Source organism: Bubalus bubalis, chromosome 18, assembly GCF_019923935.1.
Source record: "Bubalus bubalis isolate 160015118507 breed Murrah chromosome 18, NDDB_SH_1, whole genome shotgun sequence".
In the NCBI taxonomy this organism is placed as follows: domain Eukaryota; kingdom Metazoa; phylum Chordata; class Mammalia; order Artiodactyla; family Bovidae; genus Bubalus; species Bubalus bubalis.
The window spans coordinates 47186509-47207014 of NC_059174.1; the positions used below are offsets into that span (position 1 = coordinate 47186509).

Consider the following 20506-nt stretch of genomic DNA (forward strand, 5'->3'; position numbering starts at 1 on the left):
AGTTCTCAGTTCACGTACTGTTAAAGCCTGGCTTGGAGAATTTTGAGCATTACTTTAACTGGCATGTGAGATGAGTGCAGTTGTGTGGTAGACTCCAAGGCAAATTTGGCCTTGGAGTACAGAATGAAGTGGGGCAAAGGCTAATAGAGTTTTGCCAAGAGAATGCACTGGTCATACCAAACACCCTCTTCCAACAACACAAGAGAAGACTCTATACATGGACATCACCAGATGGTCAACACCAAAATCAGATTGATTATATTCTTTGCAGCCAAAGATGGAGAAGTTCTATACAGTCAGCAAAAACAAGACTGGGAGCTGATTGTGGCACAGACCATGAACTCCTTATTGTCGAATTCAGACTTAAATTGAAGAAAGTAGGGAAAACCACTGGACCATCCAGGTATGACCTAAATCAAATCCCTTACAATTATACAATGGAAGTGACAAATAGATTCAAGGGAGTAGATCTGATAGAGTGCCTGAGAACTAAGGACGGAGGTTTGTGACATCGTACAGGAGGCAGGGATCAAGACCATCCCCAAGAAAAAGAAATGCAAAAAGGCAAAATGGTTGTCTGAGGAGGCCTTACAAATATCTGAGAAAAGAAGAGAAGGGAAAAGCAAAGGAGAAAAGGAAAGATAAACCCACTTGAATGCAGAGTTCCAAAGAATAGCAAAGAGAGATAAGTAAGCCTACCTCAGTGATCAGTGCAAAGAAATAGAGGCAAAGAATAGAATGGGAAAGACTAGAGATCTCTTCAAGAAAATTAGAGATACCAAGGGAACATTTCATGCAAAGATGAGCACAATAAAGGACAACTACTGAGCCCATGTGCAGCAGTTAATGAAGCCTGTGCACCCTATAGCCTGTGCTCCACAAGAGAAGCCACTCCATGAGAAGCCTGTGCACCACAGCTAAAGAGCAGCCCCTGCCCACCACAGCTAGAGAAAAGCCTGCACAGCAATGAAGACCCAGCACATCCAAAAAAAAATAAATAAAAATTATATGTATAAAATGAATGAGTGTAACTGTGTTCCAATCAAACTTTATTTACAGAAACAGGCAGTGGCAGGATTTAGCTGGGGAGGGGGGTGGCTATAGTTTGCCAGCCTTTGTTCTAGGATGTATATTATGAATGTTGTATCACTGAACATAGGGTATTTGGAACATGCAAATATTATCACCTTTACTAGACAATGCAGTATTTTCCAAAGGAGATTTTTCAACTTTTATTCCTTACTAACATTTTAAATTGTCAGAATTTTAAGTTTAGATCAATCTGGTAGATGGATATGAGACGAAATCTCATTTTGGTTTTACTTTGCATTTCTCTAATTAAGGTTAAGGTTTTATCTGGAAATATTTACTGGCCATTTGTCTAATATGAAATGCATATTAAAGTTATGTGCTCATTTTTTTCTTAAATTGTCTTACAGAATTTTATTAAAAATATTCTGGATGTTTATCTTGTGTTAGTCATATGTGTTGAAAGCTTGTCTTTTCATTCTCTAGGGAATCTTTCAATAAGTAGAAGTTCTCTAATGTCAGATTTATTAAAAAAAAATTTAAGACTTGTTCTTTTTTTGTGTTTTAAGAAATCAATATATTACACCAAGGTCTTAAATTTAGTCTCCTACATTATCTTCTTAAAGGTTTATTGTTTTGCCTTCTACATTTTTGGTTGTTATAAAATCTTTTGGAATCAATCTGTTTCTGAAAGATAAAAGAGTACAATTTATGTGTGTGTACACCAATTGTTCCAGAACATGAAAAGGCCATCATTTCCCTTCTTATTGACAGTCATAAATTAGATTAACGCATATGTATGGAACTGATGGGGGAGGGTCTTTATTCAATCTGTTGATTAATTTATTATTTCCTGTAATATGTACATGATCTTGACTGTTGTAGTTCAGTCACTCAGTCGTGTCCAACTCTTTGTGACCCCCATGGACTGCAATATACCAGGCTTACCTGTCCTTCAGCATCTCCTGGAGTTTGCTCAAACTCATGTCCATTGAGTCAATGATGCCATCCAACCATCTCATCCTCTGTCGTCCCCTTCTCCTCCTGCCTTCAATCTTTCCCAGCATCAGGGTCTTTTCTAATGAGTCAGCTCTTCACATCAGGTGGCTAAAGTATTGGAGCTTCAGCTTCAGCATCAGTCCTTCTAATGAATATTCAGGATTGATTTCTTGATTAACATAGTTTTTGGTATATGATAACACAAAGACCTATTTGGGACCTTGTTAATCTTCTCCAGTATATAGGTTTATTTTTTAGTCTTATCTTTATTATTCCCTTGTTTGTACTTTCTTTTGGTTTATTGCCATTTTCTTCCCCACATTTTAAGTTGGATAATTAGGCAATTAATTTTTATGCTTTTTTAAAAAAGTTTTAAGTATAGTTGATTTAAAATATTGTGTTGATTTCTGCTGTACAATAGTGATTCAGTTATATGTATCTTCTTTCTTTCTTGTTAGTTGCTCAATCATGCCCAACTCTGTGTGACCCCATGGACTATAGCCTGCTGCTGCTGCTGCTAAGTCACTTCAGTCGTGTCCGACTCTGTGCGACCCCATAGATGGCAGCCCACCAGGCCCCCCCGTCCCTGGGATTCTTCAGGCAAGAACACTGGAGTGGGTTGCCATTTCCTTCTCCAGTGCGTGAAAGTGAAAAGTGAAAGTGAAGCCGCTCAGTCGTGTCCGACCCTCAGTGACCCCATGGACTGCAGCCTACTAGGCTCCTCCGTCCATGGGATTTTCCAGGCAAGAGTACTGGAATGGGGTGCCATTGCCTTCTCCAATAGCCTGCTGGGATCCTCTATCCATGGGATTTCCCAGACAAGAATACTGGAGTGGGTAGCCATTCCCTTCTCCAGGGAATACTCCTGACCCAGGGATCGAACCCGGGTCTCCTGCATCGCAGGCAGATTCTTTACCATCTGAACCACCAGGGAAGCCCTAATTATATGTCTCCATATATTCTTTCTCATATTCTTTTCCATTATGGCTTATTACTGGATATTGTTAATTTTTTGGCAGCACCGTGCAGCTTGCCGTATCTTGGTTCCACGACCAGGACTCAAACCTGTGCCCCTGCAGCAGAAGCATGGAATCCTAACCACTGGAGTGCTGGATAATTCCCTTTTACAGGATATTTAATACAGTTCTCTTTGCTATACAGAAGGACCATTTTGTTTATCCACTCTATATATAATAGTTTGCATCTGCTAATCCCAAACTCCCACTCCATCTTCCTCTATCCCCCTCCCCCTTGGTAACCACAAATCTGTTCTCTCTGAGTCTGTTTGGTTTGTATATCATTTGTATCATATTTTAGATTCCATGTATAAGAGATATCACATAGTATTTGTCTTTCTCTTTCTGACCTACTTATTATGATAATTTTTGGGTCCATCAATGTTGCTGCAAATGGCATTGTCATCTCTCTTTATGGCTGAGTTGTATTCCATTGTATACATGTACCACCTCTTCTTTATGTATTCATCTGTCAGTGAACATTTAGGTTGCTTTCATGTCTTGGTTATTGTAAACATTTCTGCTATGAACATTGGGGTGCATGTATCCTTTTGAATTAGAGCTTTCTTGGGATATGTGCCCAGGAATGGGATTGCTGGATCATATGGTAGCTCTGTTTTTAGTTCTTTTTAACAAACCACCATACTGTTCTCTCTAGTGGCTGCACCAATTTACATCCCACCAATATAGGAGGGTTCCCTTTTCCCACAATTTCTCCATCTAGTGACAGATGTTAACTAGACTTACTTTGGTGATCATTTTGAAATATATGCAAGTATTGAATAAACATGTCATACACCTGAAACTAAAATAGCACTTATGTCAATTATATCTAAAAAGAAAATAAAGAGTTCCTACCTCAAGGAAAAAACCCTCAAATTTAATGATGAAAAAAACTTTGCATTTAACAAAATCTATCAAAAAAAGAAAAAATTTCTCAGATTTTTTGTATACCAGAATTGTTTTTGTGTGCATTTGTCTTAAGCCAAGTATTAAGCATTCAGTCAAATGTGGTTTCAATGAACTTCTCCAAGAAACAGTATTATTTGAAATATTAATTAAAATTTTTTTCATACTGGAAATAACATGTAAAATGTATTTCTTTATTTGGGTCACCCTCAAAGAAGCTTGAAAAACATATCAAATTCCAAAACCACACATTAAGATAAAGAAAATGACTTGAGGCTGTGTCAAGTCAATTTGCCATCATAAACATTTCTTGGAAAGATAATTCCTAAACTCTGGAATTAATCTAGAAAAGTTAAATCTTAAGACATTCTGGAAAGTGGTATTCCTTTGTATTCTTTTAATTGTATGTTAGATGTTATTTATATTTTAACCTAGAGTATTTATTATCATTTACAGCAAAAATCTATTATTATCTGCTCCTGTTTGACTTTGAAACTACGGCTATGCTACCAGCCTCACAGAATGAACTTCAAAATTTTTATTAGGGGAATGGTGTTGAAAAATTTCAAGTGTAGAACTAATTGTACTAAATTTCTCAAAACACACAAACTACTAAGAAAGAGGTCTACTGGCTAGGATTTGGTGCTTTCGCTGCCATGGCCTAGATTCAATTGCTGGTTAGGAAACAGACCCTGCAAACCTTGTGGCAGGGAAAAAACAAAACAAACAAAAACTCCCCAAAACAAAGACAAAAACCCACAGGCTACTAAATCTCAACTAAAATGAAACTTATCCCAAATAACCATTAAAGAAATTGAATTTGTATCATAAAGCTCCCCCAAAAGAAATCCTTGGGCCCAGGTGTCTCCACTGGAAGTTTTTCAAAAACATTTGAAGAAAGAACACAAATTTTACACGACTTCTTCCAGAAAATATAACACTTCCCGACTCATTTTTCGAGGCCATTATTATACTGATTCCCAAATGAAACAAAGACTAGGGGGAAAAACTCATAATTTTTGACACAAAAATCATCAACAAAATGTTAGCAAATCAAATACAGCAAGGAAGTTATATAACATGACTGAGTGGGATTTACTATAGGTATACAAGACAGGTTTGGCATTTTAAGTAATAAATGTAATCCACCATATTAACAGGTTGAAGAGGAAAAATACTATGATTAACTGCCTCAGAAAAAGTTCAATTGCTGCAGAAAAAGCATTTGATAATATCCAACATCCAATCGTGATTAAAAAAAAACATAATACCTCAGGAAGTTAGGAACAGAGGGGAATTCCTTCTATTTAAAAAAGAGCACTTACACAAAACCTATAGCTAACATAATACTTAATGGTGAAAGACTGAATGTTTCCTCCTATGCTTACACCACTTTTTACTCAACATAGCACTGGAAGTAATAGCCACCAAAATAAGGCAAGAAAAGAAAAAAGGCATATAGACTAGAAGAAAAAAAACTGTCCCCACTTATAGCCGACATGATTTGTCTATGTAGAAAATTCCAAGGAATGTACTAAAAAAACAAGCTTTTTTTTTTTTTTAAAACAAGCTTTTAAGAACTAATTAATGAGTTCTGCAGCAAGATCATAGATTACAAGATCAATATACAAATTATTTGTAATCCATATACAAATTATATTGAAATTATAATCTATGACTTTGCTGTAGAACTAATTATATTAATAATTTGTATATTGATTTGTATATATGTATATGTACACACACAATTTGTAAGTACTAGTGATGAATAGGTAAAAACAAAAACACCATTGATAACTTTTCCAAAGAAAATGAAACACTTATACACTGATAAATCATGTATGAGATGTGTATGCCCAAAATTGCAAATCCTAATAAGAGAAATCAATGACTATATTAGTTTCCTAAGGCTCCATAACAAATTACCACAAATTTAGCTTAAAACAACTAAACTTTATTTTCGCACAGTCTAAAATCAAGGTATTGGCAGGGCCATGCTTTCTCTAAAAACCCTGGGGGATAATTCTTTCTTGCCCCTTCCAGCTTCTGCTGGTATTAGTAATCCAAGGTGTTCCTTGGCTTATAGATGCATCATTCCAACCTTGCCTTTCATTCCACATGGCTTTCCCTATGTGTTTGTGGTCACACTTCCCTTTTATAAGAATACTGGTCATTAGAATTGTGCCTACTCTAATCCAATACAATCGCACCTTAATTTGATTGTATCTGCAAAGTCTCTATTTTCAAATAAGGTTGCATTCACTGGTACTGAGAGTTAAGATTTGAATATTTTGGGGAACACAATTAAACCCACAATAAAGACCTAAAAATGGAGAGACATGTTCATGGATTGGAAGACTCAGATAGTGAATGACATCAATTATCCCCAAATTGAAATTCTATTAAAAGTCAGCAAGCTTTTTTTTTTTTGGTAGATATAGGTTAGTTTATTCTAGAATTTATATGAAAAGACCTAGAATAGTTAAGTCAATTTAAAAAAGGTAAAGTGGGATGAGGATGAGCCACTCTACCCAATATTGTTATCCTATAGAATGACAATAAACAAGACAGGGTGGTATTGGCAGAGGGATTGGCATATAGATCAAGAGAAAGGAATAGACAATCCAGAAGTAGACATAAAACAAACATAAAGGCACAAAATCAATTCAATAAAGATAGCCTTTATATAACAAATAGTGCTAGAACAACTGTGTAGTCCTAATGGTCTGGGGGCAAGCGATAAGAATGAAGACAGAACACGAAATCTGGTGCAATGGGGTGAGGGGACCTGCAGCCTCTATTAGACTGAGGTGCAGAGTCCACTCTGAGTCCAGCTTTTATTTCTAATTGCAGACTACAAGACTTTCTCAGATCTTATCTTTCTCAAGACACGTGCTGTGTTAATCACGTACTCCTAAATGTCACGGACCACACTGACATAGTCCAGATCTCCTTGTGTTTACCCCAGGCCGTTCCCTTCTGGGCTAGTCTTAGGAACAATTATCGTTCATGCCTGGTGCCGAGCTGATGTTCCAAGGTCCACGCTTTCATGAACCCAGTCATACTCCCTTCTGGGTCTGGCCTTGGGGTTTATAACAAGGTGATTATTCTTAAAACATGAAAGATAATCATTAACACAGTTTCTAACACGCTGTGTTTCCAGGTGCTGTTTCTGTGAAATTTCTCAAGGCTGTGAAAGTACATTATTAGGAATTCCCACTACATCTTCCCCTTTTTGTTTCTGCAGGAGTAGATATGCCATCCAAGCAACGTCTTTCTTCATCAGTTCTTGGATGGTTTCTCTCATGCATCTGAGGACTAGACACAAAACAGTTAAAAATATACATCCTGATATTATAGTACCAAGCAATCCTCCTCCTAAAGTTTTAATCCACATCATGGGGTTAAGTTATGTAAGCTTTCCTCAATTTCTTCAAATAAGTCAGTTTCTGGGAGTAATTATAAGTGAGCATTCTGCACATTAGAAATAGTAGCCTGTAATTGGGAAATATATAAGGATGGACTATTACGAACAGGTCCTCTCGAATGTTTAGGTAATTGATACCAAGTATATGCACTTTGATTATATTTATGAGGTGTGACACAAAATGAAGAGATATTCCAATCACACTTGAGATGAATTTGTAGTTTTAAATTTTGTACTTCGTCCTCTAGTAGGAGAACTGCATTTTCTAAATCAATCAATCGTTCATTAATTTCTTGGTCTATGTGGGTTTGATTTCCCCAGGCAGAACTTGCATTTGGTGCCACTGCTGTACAAATGTAGCTGGTTGTCTAGTTTCATGCAGTGCCATCCTAGCTACTGCTGTGCATAGAGCAATAATTCCCACAACAGCTGCTATAAAGAGTTCAATAAGCCTTTTGGAACATTGTAGTACTTTCTTTATAACCTTTAAAAGAGCATGTGTTTCATGGGAGTCTTCCCAAGGTCTGGTTTGATTTACTGGAAGCCATATTCCCAATCTCCTTTTTAATATAACAAATGCATGATTAGAGTTATAAAGTGAAGAATTTAAGCAAGTATATAATTTGCAATCCTGGCAAGAAAGTTCTTGTACACCTTCATTGATAGAAATTGTTTCTTTCAAGAGTACATAAGGATCTCTCATGAAAACCTGAATATAAAATGTCTAGTTTGTACTGGTATTAAATGTCAATGAATAGTTTTATTGGAATAATGTCCATCCCAGATTTGGAATTTTTTAAGACTTAAAGCCAATTTCCAAGTTTCTCCTTGCCCTCTTCCTTGATCCAACTGTGGGAAGGGAGGTGATGTTCCATTACCATGCCATATAATTGGATGATCTGAATCAGTGGTAATATTAGTATGGTCAAAGACTCTATGCACCTGCCAACGCAGCCTTTTGTGAGGACTGCAGAACTGCTTTTGATGAGAGCAGTTAGAGACTGCATACCCCTTAGGGGTATTAAAAAGCAGAGACATTACTTTACCAACAAAGGTCTGTCTAGTCAAGGCTATGGTTTTTCCAGTAGTCATGTGTGGATGTGAGAGTTGGACTATAAAGAAAGCTGATTTTGCCATATATCAAAATGAATCCACCACAAGTATACATGTGTTCCCCATCCTGAACCCTCCTCCCTCCTCCCTCCCCATACCATCCCTCTGGGTCGTCCAAGTGCACCAGCCCCAAGCATCCAGTATTGTGCATCGAACCTGGACTGGCGACTCGTTTCATATATGATGTTATACATGTTTCAATGCCATACTCCCAAATCATCCCACCCTCTCCCTCTCCCACAGAGTCCAAAAGACTGTTCTATACATCAGTGTCTCTTTTGCTGTCTCGTATACAGGGTTATTGTTACCATCTTTCTAAATTCCATATATATGCGTTAGTATACTGTATTGGTGTTTTTCTTTCTGGCTTACTTCACTCTGTATAATCGGCTCCAGTTTCATCCACCTCATTAGAACTGATTCAAATGTATTCTTTTTAATGGCTGAGTAATACTCCATTGTGTATATGTACCACAGCTTTCTTATCCATTCATCTGCTGATGGACATAAAATATGGCAATTTTTCTATCTTTCTGATTTTAACACCTTTTTTCCCTCTTGATTTATTGCATGTTGCAAGAACTGCAAAATAATGTGAATTATTTTTGTGATAGCAGATGTCCCTGTTTTTTGGCAGACCCAAATAAAGAGTGTTTCTAATATTAAAAAAGAAAGAAAGAAAGAAAGCTGAGCACTGAAGAACTAATGCTTTTGAACTGTGCTGTTGGAGAAGACTCTTGAGAGTCCCTTGGACTGCAAGGAGATCCAACCAGTCCATCCTAAAGGAGATCAGTCCTGAGTGTTCACTGGAAGGACTGATGTTGAAGCTGAAACTCCAATGCTTTGGCCACCTGATGTGAAGAACTGACTCATTTGAAAAGACCCTGATGCTGGGAAAGACTGAAGGCAGGAGGAGAAGGGGACAACAGAGGATGAGATGATTGGATGGCATCACTGACTCAATGGACATGAGCTTAGGTAAACTCTGGGAGTTGATGATGGACAGGGAGGCCTGGTGTGCTGCGGTCGCAAAGAGTCTGACACAACTGAGCGACTGAACCAACTGACTCACTGACTCCTTAGAGGACCAGTCCCATATAATTCCATAGGAACCCTTAATCAAAATTACTCCCTCAGTCCTGTGGCAATTATCCCACTAATATAATCTTGTTTTTCAGTCCACAGCTTGTGATGCTTGCATAAAGGTCTGTCTGATTTGGTGTCATTATTGGGTTCTGAGTTGTTATAAGCAAAACTCAGACCAGAGAGAAGATGTAACTGAACCTTAGTATAGTTGCTATTTAAAGAATTAGTGGACAGCCAGGCTTGCATAGATAATTTAAGACATCCTGTAGCCTACACAAATTGGCCAGGATTCATACCTATAAGTAACATTGAAGGGAGCCCCTTCCTCTTGTTTAAAAAGAGCAAGGTGTGTATCTTCAGGTCCTGGTATCCAGGAAGAATCATTAATATAAATGGGGATCATAGAATCCCCCCAACCAATGGGTTTTAGTAATGGGGGGTTAGGTGTGTATGCCCAATAAGTATAATTTTTAGATTCAGCTGTTGCTAAGGGTATACTCACTGTGGTGGTGCTAAGAGCAAACATGGCAACAGCCAGATTGTTAGGAGTGACCGCTTTCCCTTGATTTTCTAAGATCTCCTCTGAATTCTGTGTTAATCTTTTAATCTGTCCCCAAGTGGGGATCTTGTTCCAATTTGTCGACGGGAGGGGAATCGTTATGTTTGTTTCAGACTCAGATCCTTGAAACTCATTACTGGGGGGCTCTACGTCCTATGCGAAGCATCCTTCTGTGGGAGTTCACTCATGATATGGTTTCAGATGACACGAGGGAATCCAAACAGGTGTTTCTGAATCCCTGGCGAAACACAAGTGAAACCCCTTCCCCAGGTTATCAGATTCCCCTATGCCATGTGTGTGTTACTGGATCATACCACCAAACAGGTGGTTTGGGGCGAATTTCTTTTTGTTCCTTCGTAAAATGTCATTCTTCTGCAGTGAAATCATTATCTTGAAGCAAAAAATTTAGAGTGAATAATGCTTTATATAACTTTTGCTGTGGGGGAAGTGACATTCCATCTCTCCCTTTTTGTTTTTGTAACATTTCTTTAAGATATATTATAGCTCATTCTACAATAGCTTGTCCTTGGAGATTATAGGAGATTCTTGTATGATATTTTATAGACCAAGCCTTAAAAAATCCCTAAAAGCAGAACTAGTCTAAGCCAGGCCATTGTTTGTTTTTATATTTTGTGACAGGCCCATAGTAGCAAAGTAGCTACACAAATGTGAAATAACATGTCTTGTAGATTCTCCAGAGCAAACAGTTGCCCAGATAAATTTCGAGTTAGTATCAACCATGACATACACATAAGCAAGCTTTCCAGAGGATGGAATGTGAGTTACGTTCCTCTGCCAGATCTGATGTGGCTTCAGGCCACAGGGATTAACTCCCCCGGCTTCTGTTGGAGAGGTGATTATCACAACCATCTGACACTTAGGACAAGTCTGCACAATGTTAAGTTTGAGCCAAAGTGATAAGAAACTTGGTTTTTAAACATTTTGAATTACGATGTGTCAGGTCATAAAAGGCTGATGCCTCTGTAAAGATTGGAAGTAAAAGGGCATAGGCTTGAGTATTTCTTTCTGTTAAAGGCCCTGGTAAATTAGTACTAGCCCAAATATGAGTAATGTAGAATGGAAACTGTCAGTGTCTAATCATCTGTTGTAAATTTGTAAAAAGTGTATACAATGTGGATGGGATAGTATCCTTAATAGTTGCTGTTTCTGTATGTTTAGTGACATGTACAGAGTATTGAAAATCAGATAAGATATTAACTGCTGCTGCTGCTAGGTCACTTCAGTCATGTCTGACTCTGTGCAACCCCAAGACGGCAGCCCACTAGGCTCCTCTGGGACTCTTGCCTGGGACTCTCCAGGCAAGAATGAAGTGGGTTGCCATTTCCTTCTCCAATGCATGAAAGCGAAAAGTGAAAGTGAAGTCGCTCAGTCGTTCCCGACTCTTAGCGACCCCATGGACTGCAGCCTACCAGGCTCCTCCATCCATGGGATTTTCCAGGCAAGAGTACTGGAGTGGGGTGCCATTGCCTTCTCCATATTAACTGCTAGGGGAATATTTTGTAATGCGTGCGTAACAGCCAGAATTTCTGCTTGTTGTGCAGAATATTCAGGTGTTTCAATAACTAGCATAAATGCGCCTGTATATCCTGCTTTTCCTCGGCTGGCGCCATCTGTAAAAATGAGAGGAGTGGACGGAACAGGGTTGATACTAGTAATTCTAGGCAAAATCCATCTTGTTTGTTTTAAAAACTGCAAGATAAGCAAATCAGGATAGTGGTTGTCAATTTGTCCAACATAGTCAGCTAAAGCTAGTTGCCAAGATAATGAATTTTGAAGAGAATGTTTTAATTCTTTGGAGGTTAGTGTAGTGCAAATAAGGCAGGGATCCTGTCCAGTAAGCTGTTGAACACACTTTCTTCCTTTTAGAATTATAGTGGCTATCACATCTAAATAAGGGGTAACAGATTTTGTTTGTGAATTACCTAAGAATATCCATTCACGTATTAAAGGAGTTTGCATAATCAACCCAGTAGGGGAATGAGGGGTAGGAAAGAAACAACTGGAAAGGCTCTAAAGGGTCTATTCTGTCTATTTGGCATTTTTGTACCGTTTGTTCTATAATTGTTAGTTCTTTCTCAGCCTCAGGAGTTAGCTGTCAGGAGCTATTAAGCTCTGGATTTCCTCTTAATAGAATAAATGGGATAAAGAATAGGTTGGAATCCTAAGTTAGGTCAAATCCAGTTAATATCTCTTAGTAATTTTTTTAAGTCATTTAGAGTTTTAATTGAGTCTCTGCATACTTGCACCTTTCGTGGTTTGATTGTAGTACAGGTGACTATATTTCCTAAGTACTGAAAAGGTTCAGTGTATTGAAATTTATCAGGAGCTATATACAAGCCAGCACATTCCAAGCATTCCTTTAGCTTTAAAAAATATTCCTGCAGGTTATCAATTTCAGGTAAGGCACATAGTATATCATCCATATAATGAATGACATATGCATGAGGGAATTGCTGTGGCGCTGGATGTAAAGCCTTGGCTACAAAATTTTGACAAATAGTGGGACTGTTAAGCATACCTTGAGGTAATACACTCCATTGAAATCTTTTATGTGGCTCTTTTAAATTAATGGAAGGAACTAAAAAGGCAAATCTAGATTGATCATCAGGGTATAAAGCAATAGTGAAAAAACAATCTTTGAGGTCAATAACAAACAAATGCCAATTTTTTGGAATCATACTAGGATTAGGTAGGCCAGGCTGTAAAGCACCCATTAGAACAATAACAGCATTAACAGTTCTCAGATCAGTAAGCATTCTTCATTTACCAGATTTCTTTTGTATAATGAACACTGGAGAATTCCAAAGGATAAAGGATTCAATAATATGTCCCTTGTTAAGTTGTTCATTAATTAATTCATGTAAATCTTCCAATTTTTCTTGTTTTAGGGGTCACTGCTCTATCCACACAGGTTGATCAGTTTTCCAATTAAGAGGTATAGGTGAGGGTGTAGGTGAAGGAAGATTAATATGAGCAGTGGCCACTAGTGAAAATGGGGAAGCTTAAAATCTTGAGCAGCCAAAGGATAAACTCTTCCTTATTGATTTTTGCCCAGTCCCAATCCTGGTATATAACCTTGATTGAACATAATTTGGCCACTGACCTCGCTATATTGATTTGGAGGAATATGTATCTCAGCATGCCATTGTTCCAAAAGATCACAACCCCATATATTGATAGGTATATCAGCAATATAAGGTTAGATAGTAGCTGGTTGTTTATCAGGCCCTGAACAAGACAATACCATAGCGCTTTTAGTCCTTGTGCCTGTCCCAGACCTACAATAGATATTGGAGCAGGCCTAGTTGGCCATGCTTTAGCCCAATGTTGAGAGCAGATGATAGAAACATTGGTTCCAGTATCTATTAAACCTTGAAAGTTTTTGTCACTTACATTGACTTGACAAGTGGGTCTGATTCCAAAATCTTTTCAGTGAGAAAAATAACAGCCTGGCCTATGCTTCCAAATCCCTCGGAGCCCCACTTTTTGTTTGAATGTCCTATACCCACATAAGGTAGAATTAAAAGCTGAGCAATCCTATCCCCTTTAGAAACCTTCCAGGGAAGAATGATAGAGACCATAACCTTCAATTTTCCTTCATAATCATTGTCTATAACTCCAGGATGAATTTGAACTCCCTGGGAAATCAGTGCCGATCTTCCTAACAATAATCCAACTGTCCCCTGTGGAAGTGGTCCAAATATTCCTGTTGAAATAATAGTTGGTGTCTCTCCAGGAGTAACAATAAAATCCTGACTACTACTTATATCAAGGGCTGTTTCCTTGGGTTGCTGAGGATAATTCCATGACATGGCATGGTAATTCTGACTATTGTTGCTGGTGGGAGTAGTTGGGAGACATTTGCGGAGCCTGAACAGAATAGGCTCCCTTGTTTGTCAGGGCTGGGAGCTTGCCCCAGAGTCCGTTTCCCAAAAGTGGGGAGCCATCCTTATGAAATTTAGAATGCCATTGATTTGCCCAGTGATTTCCTTTTTTACATTCTGGGCAGAGGCCAGGGACATTCCCCTTTTGTTAATTGCCTTTTTGAAAGTTCCCTTTTTGAACTTACATTCAACTCTTGTATGTCCAGGTTTCCCACAATTAAAGCCAGTGCTGGGGGAATTTAGAAAGCCATAATCCAGTGATAGCCTGAGCTAATAAATCAGCTTTAAAGGATTCAGTTCCCACTCCCTGGCATAGCTTAACATAATCATTCAAACTAGCAATTCCTTTAAAAGGGTTCAGTGTTAGCATTATCATAAGCCATAATATGACATCTGCCACCTTGCATTTGTAACTTGCCATTGGATTGCCTCATGTAATCAGGCAATAAATTCAGTATAGGGCTCCTTAGGCCCCTGGAGAATTTTTTGAAAGGAAACAGAAGTCTGGCTTTTTGACTCTATTTTTTCCCAGGCCCTCAAGCAACACCTTCACAATTGTTCTATGGCTTGATCATTCATAAGTATTTGATCTTGCACTCTCCCCTGTGGACCTATCCCCATAAGTTGTTACAACGAAATAGGCATACTATGAGTCTGATTATGTGTAGCCAGAGTCTCAGCATGATCCTGCCACCAAGTTCTAAATTGAAGAAATTCCCCTGGGGCTAACAGTGTTTTTGCTAATGTCAACCAATCTGCTGGAATGAGGCAATTGCCCTCTGCCACACCCTTAACTATTCCCACCGTGAATGGAGGATTTACACCATAATTTTGCACTGCTTGTTTTAATTCCTTTAGGATTTTAAAAGGAAAAGGTTCATAAATAACCTCGTAGACTCCATTAGGGTTGTTAGGATCAACACCAGGAGCTCCCATAATAGTCACGGGAATGGCAATACGAAAAGCCTTCAAATCTCCTTCCCGTTGTACTGGCAAAATTCCTTTCTGTATGGATGAAAGATGAGGAGTGGGCATAGACTCTGGACTGAAGATGTTCCCTGCAAAAGCAGGTGGGTGGTGGAGGACAAGGGGAAGGAGGCAGAGGAAAAAAATCCTTCATCATCCTCCTTGGGAGCTGAAGGAACAAGCTTTTGCAGATGACTTGCCATTTCCCTCAGACTCCACATATTCTGGACTTTGAGGTTTTTCAAGAGTCATCATCACCTTCATCAAAAGAATCAGAAGTCTGCATAGGTTCCAGTACTGACTTAATTAACACCCACATACTCCAAATAGAAACAAGCAGCAGAGTTCCTTTTGCATGTTCTTTAACTTGGCTCCAAACTTTTCCCAGACTTTCAAATCTAAGGTCCCTATTGATGGGAGCCAGCAGCAATATTTATCCACTGCTTACAACAATTCTAATAATTGCCCTTCACTAACAGAAGCTCCTCCCACCTTTAAGAGCTGTCTTAATAAACAAATATACAGGTGACAGTGTTCTGCACTCTAAACATTTCCCATTTTAACCCTGATTAAATGCCTGAAGGACTTACCAGCGGGAATTTTCAGAGGCCTCTCAACAGTCCCAGGTTCTGCATCACTGTAGTTTCTTTCTCTGGTAGCAGTCTTTCGCTCCAGCCCCATGTTGGGTGCCAATTGTTGTCCTAATGGTCTGGGAGCGAGTGATGAGAATGCAGACAGAACATGAAATCTGGTGCAATGGGTCGGGGGTCCCTGCAGCCTCTATTGGGCTGAGGTGGTGCAGAGTCCACTCTGAATCCAGCTTTTATTCCTAATTGCAGACTACAAGACTTTCTCAGATCTTATCTTTCTCAAGACAAACACTGTGTTAATCACATACTTCTAAATGTCATGGACTACACTGACATAGTACAGATCTCCTTGTTTTTACTCCAGGCCATTCCCTTCTGGGCTAGTCTTGGGAACAATTGGCAAGTGCTTAAGCAGCAATCATGCCTGATGCCAACCCAGTGTTGCAAGGTCCATGCTTTCATGATCCCAGTCATACTCCCTTCTGGGTCTGACCTTGGGGTTTGTAACAAGGGGATTATTCTTAAGAAAAACATGAAAGATAATCATTAACACAGTTTCTTAATATATGCTGTGTTTCCAGGTGCTGTTTCTGTGATTTCTCAAATTTCTCAAGGCTTTGAAAGTATATTATTAGGAATTCCCACTACACAACTGGACACCCATAAGCCAAAACAAACAAGAACATGAAGCTAAAGCTTATAATATATGCAAATATTAACTCAAAATGGATCACTTAACTGCAAAACATAAAACCATGAAAACTTTAGGAAAACATAAAAGAAGATCTCTGAAATCTGGAGCTAGACAAGGAGTCCTTAGATTTGACACCAAAACCAAGATCCCTAAAAGTAAAAAGTAATAAGCCCAGACCTTTCAAAATTAAAAACTTTTGCTCTTCAAAAGACCTTGCTAAAAGGATGAAAAGATAAGGTATGCACTGGGAAAATTTTTTGCAAACTACATATTTAACAAAGGACTAGTATCATCTAGAATAAAGAAAGCACACTCACAATCCCAACAGTTGTTTTTTTTTTAAATATTCAACTAAAAAATGAAGGAGTAAAAGACAAAGTCATATCACCACAATGGGTAGAGATGGCAAAAAAGCACATCATCATGAACCACTAGGGAAATGGAAATTACAACCACAAAGAGATTATCACTATACACCTATCAGAATGACTAAGATAAAAAGTGAAAAAGTCAAATGCTGGTAGAGCTACAGAGAAAAACTGGGTCACTCATGTTCCTGATGGAAATATAAAATGGAAAAGCCACTTTGGAAAATGATTTGTCCATTTCTTGTAAGAGAAGCATTCATTTAAACCTACTCTCTTAAATGTTTATACCAGAGAAATGGAAATTTAAGTTCATGCAAAAACTTATACAAAAATGTTCAAAAGCAGCTTTATTTTTAAGAGCAAAATATTTTTCTCCCCTTAGGGTTCCCTTTTAGTAAGAATTTTGATTCAGAACGAAGTATAATTGCACATTAATTATACTAGAATGTTTTGTTCCAAAATGATTATCTGACACTTAATAAAAGTGATGAAAGATTTACCTTGTGTATTGTATTTGTCTCTGGTGGCCCTGATGGTAAAGAATCTGCCTGCAATGTGGGAGATCTGGGTTTGGTCCCTGGGTTGGGAAGATCCCCCAGAGAAGGGAATGGCAACCCACTCCAGTATTCATGCCTGGAGAATTCCATGGACTGAGGAGCCTGGAAAGCTATCGTCCATGGGGTTGCAAAGAGTCATACACTACTGAATAACTAACACTTCACTCTCACTGTATTTGTAAAGTCTCCTTCTCTTTTGAATTCTGTAATATGATTAAAACACAAAATAAAAGTAATCTTTACAATAAAAGGTAACATTTACTAAGCATTAACTATGTAGTACACATTTCTATAGGCTCTATATGTATTTACTCCTTTAAACTGCAGAAAACCATGATGAAATTTGTGATATCAATGTATTAGTAAGGAGGAAACTAAAACAAACAGGGGTTAAGTAACTTTCCCAAAGAAACACCCAGACAGGTGGAGCTCAAATGATGCTGAACAAGAGAATGATGCTGAACGAGAGAACCCTACCTTTTAGGATTGAGCTCTCATATGAATCATTGTCTAGCAAAGATTGAAATATGATGGAAAGTAATTCTGCACTTATATTAATCTAGCCTTTTTATTTTTTTTAGCCTTTTTAAACTATGAATTCTCTGAAGGTGATTTACTCATGAGTTTATATAAAAAAGGATACTCATATTCATGATTTGAATTTTCTGATATTCCCAAGTCAAATGTTATGGATAAGCATGGAAAGGATTTACTAAATTAATTTTTCACACAGTCTTTCTCCATTATGAGATTTCTGATGTTGAGTAAGGTATGAATGACATCTAAAGTTCTTACCATATGCATTACATTTATAAGGCTTCCCACCAGAATGAATTCTCTGATGTTAAGTTGTGATACACAATTAAAGGCCTTCCCACATTAGTTACATTTGTATGTTTCTCAGCAGTATGAACTCTCTGATAGTAAGTTAGCTGTGAGCTATAAATAAAAGTCTTACCACATTCCTTACATTCATATGGTCCAGTATGAAAAATCTGATGTAGCTTAAGTTGCGAGGCACAAAATAAAGATCTTCCCACACAGCTTACATTCCTAGGGATTCTCACCTGTATGAATTTTCTGATGTTGAGACAGTTGTGAGCCATAAGCAAAGACCTTTCCACATTCTTTACATTCATAGGGTTTTTCACCAGTATGAATTCTCTGATGCTGAGTAAGATGTGAGCCACGAATAAAGGTTTTCCCACATTCCTTACATTCGAAGGGTTTTTCACCAGTGTGAGTTCTTTGATGTTCAGTAAGGTGTGAACCACAAATAAATGATTTCCCACATTTTTCACATTCATACAGTTTCTCACCAGTATGAGTCCTCTGATGTCGAATAAGCTGTGAGTCATAGTTAAAGGCCTTTCCACACCGCTTACATTCATGTGGCTTCTTACCTGTATGGATCCTTTGATGTTCAGTAAGTTGTGAGCCAAGGATAAAAAATATCTCACAATCTTTACATTTATAAGGCTTTTCACCAGTATGAAATCTATAATGTGGAGAAAGCTGTGAACCATAACAAAAGGCTCTCCCACATTTATTACACACATAGTTTCTCACCAGTATGAATTCTCTGATGTTCAGTAAGTTGAAAGCCATAAATAAAGGACTTTGCACATTCATTACATATGTAGGGTTTCTCACCAGTATGAAGTCTCTGATGTTGAGAAAGATGTGAACTCTGTGTAAAGGCCATTCTACATTCTTTACATACATACGGCTTTTCGCCAGTATGAATTCTCTGATGCTGAGTAAGATGTGAGCCACGAATAAAGGCTTTCCCATATTTCTTACATTCAAAGGGTTTTTCACCAGTGTGAATTCTTAGATGTTCAGTAAGGTGTGAACCACAAATAAATGATTTCCCACATTCTTCACATTCATATGGTTTCTCACCAGTATGAGTCCTCTGATGTCAAATAAGCTGTGAGCCATAGTTAAAGGCTTTTCCACACCGCTTACATTCATGTGGCTTCTTACCTGTATGGATCCTCTGATGTTCAGTAAGTTGTGAGCCAAGGATAAAGGACATCTCACAATCTTTACATTTATAAGGCTTTTCACCAGTATGAAATCTATAATGTGGAGAAAGCTGTGAACTATAATGAAAGGTTTTCCCACATTCATTGCATACATAGGGTTTCTCACCAGTATGAATTCTCTGATGTCTGGTAAGTTGAAAGCCATGAATAAAGGACTTTCCACATTCACTACATATGCAGGGTTTCTCACCAGTGTGACATCTCTGCTGTTGCGAAAGATGTGAAGGCCATTCTACATTCTTTACACACATACAGCTTTTCACCAGTATGAATTCTCTGATGGTGAGTAAGCTGTGAACCACGAATAAAGGACTTTCCACATTCCTTACACTCATAGTGTTTCTTACCAGTGTGAATTCTCTCATGCTGAGTAAGTTCTGAGTCACAAATAAAAGTCTTTCCACATTCTTTACATTCAAAGGAATGGGGAAATTTTTCCAAACCATAACTTGATAAAAAAAAAAAAAAAAGACCACATTAGAGTTAAAAAAAAAAAAAAGCTAGCATGTCAAAAATACATTAAGGAAAATAAAATGACAAGCCGGGAAAAAATAGATAAGTAAAGATATCTATACTTATGTTAAATCTATCTCAAAATTGCACCAGCAGGACTTCCTTGGCAGCCCAGTGATTATGACTGCACTTTCACTTGAGGGGGCACAGGTTCAAATGCTGGTCAGGGGACCAAGATCCTGCATGCTGCATAGCATGGCCAAAAACCAAAAAATAATTTAAAAAAAATTTTTTTATTGCACTAACAAAAGAACTCTGATGCATAAAGTCTTTATTGAAGCATAATTTGTTACATAAAAAGAGTAAAATAGCCCAGCTGTCGATCACTAGGTGACTGATTGAAATAATTCATGGTATAGCCACATCATGGAATACTATGAAGCAGTTAAAAAGGAATATCTCTTCATATTAATATGGAGTGGTGATTGAAATACACTGTTAATTGTAAAAGAAATGTCAAAAAAAGTATGTATAGTTATGCTCTTTGTTTGTTTTTTTTTAGCTATGGTCTTTTTATCTTAGGAAGGAGAGAAAGTGGAAGAAGTATAAATGTAAAATACACATTTACTTATTTTAAAAAGGGGGGAGGAGTAAACCCCATAGTTACAGGGTGGGAAATGTGAAGAAGCCAAGGATAGAAGTCAGATTTCTTTGAATATAACCTGTTTTGGACATTAGACTTTGATAGTACATAATTATATTGCATAATTATAAAACAAAATTA

The 20506-nt window shown here is 37.8% G+C and overlaps 1 protein-coding gene across 1 annotated transcript in view; it reads right to left on the reverse strand.

Moving 5' to 3' along the window:
* Nucleotides 1-6535: 6535 nt before the first annotated feature.
* The window catches only part of LOC102399617 (zinc finger protein 850), a 107655-nt gene continuing 93684 nt past the window's right edge, over nt 6536-20506 (reverse strand). Inside the window, 4 exon segments of the mRNA XM_025269894.2 lie at nt 6536-7271; nt 15600-18237; nt 18239-18779; nt 18781-19424. Of these exon segments, the coding sequence (XP_025125679.2) occupies nt 18028-18237; nt 18239-18779; nt 18781-19424 (1395 nt within the window). The 3' untranslated portion in view covers nt 6536-7271; nt 15600-18027.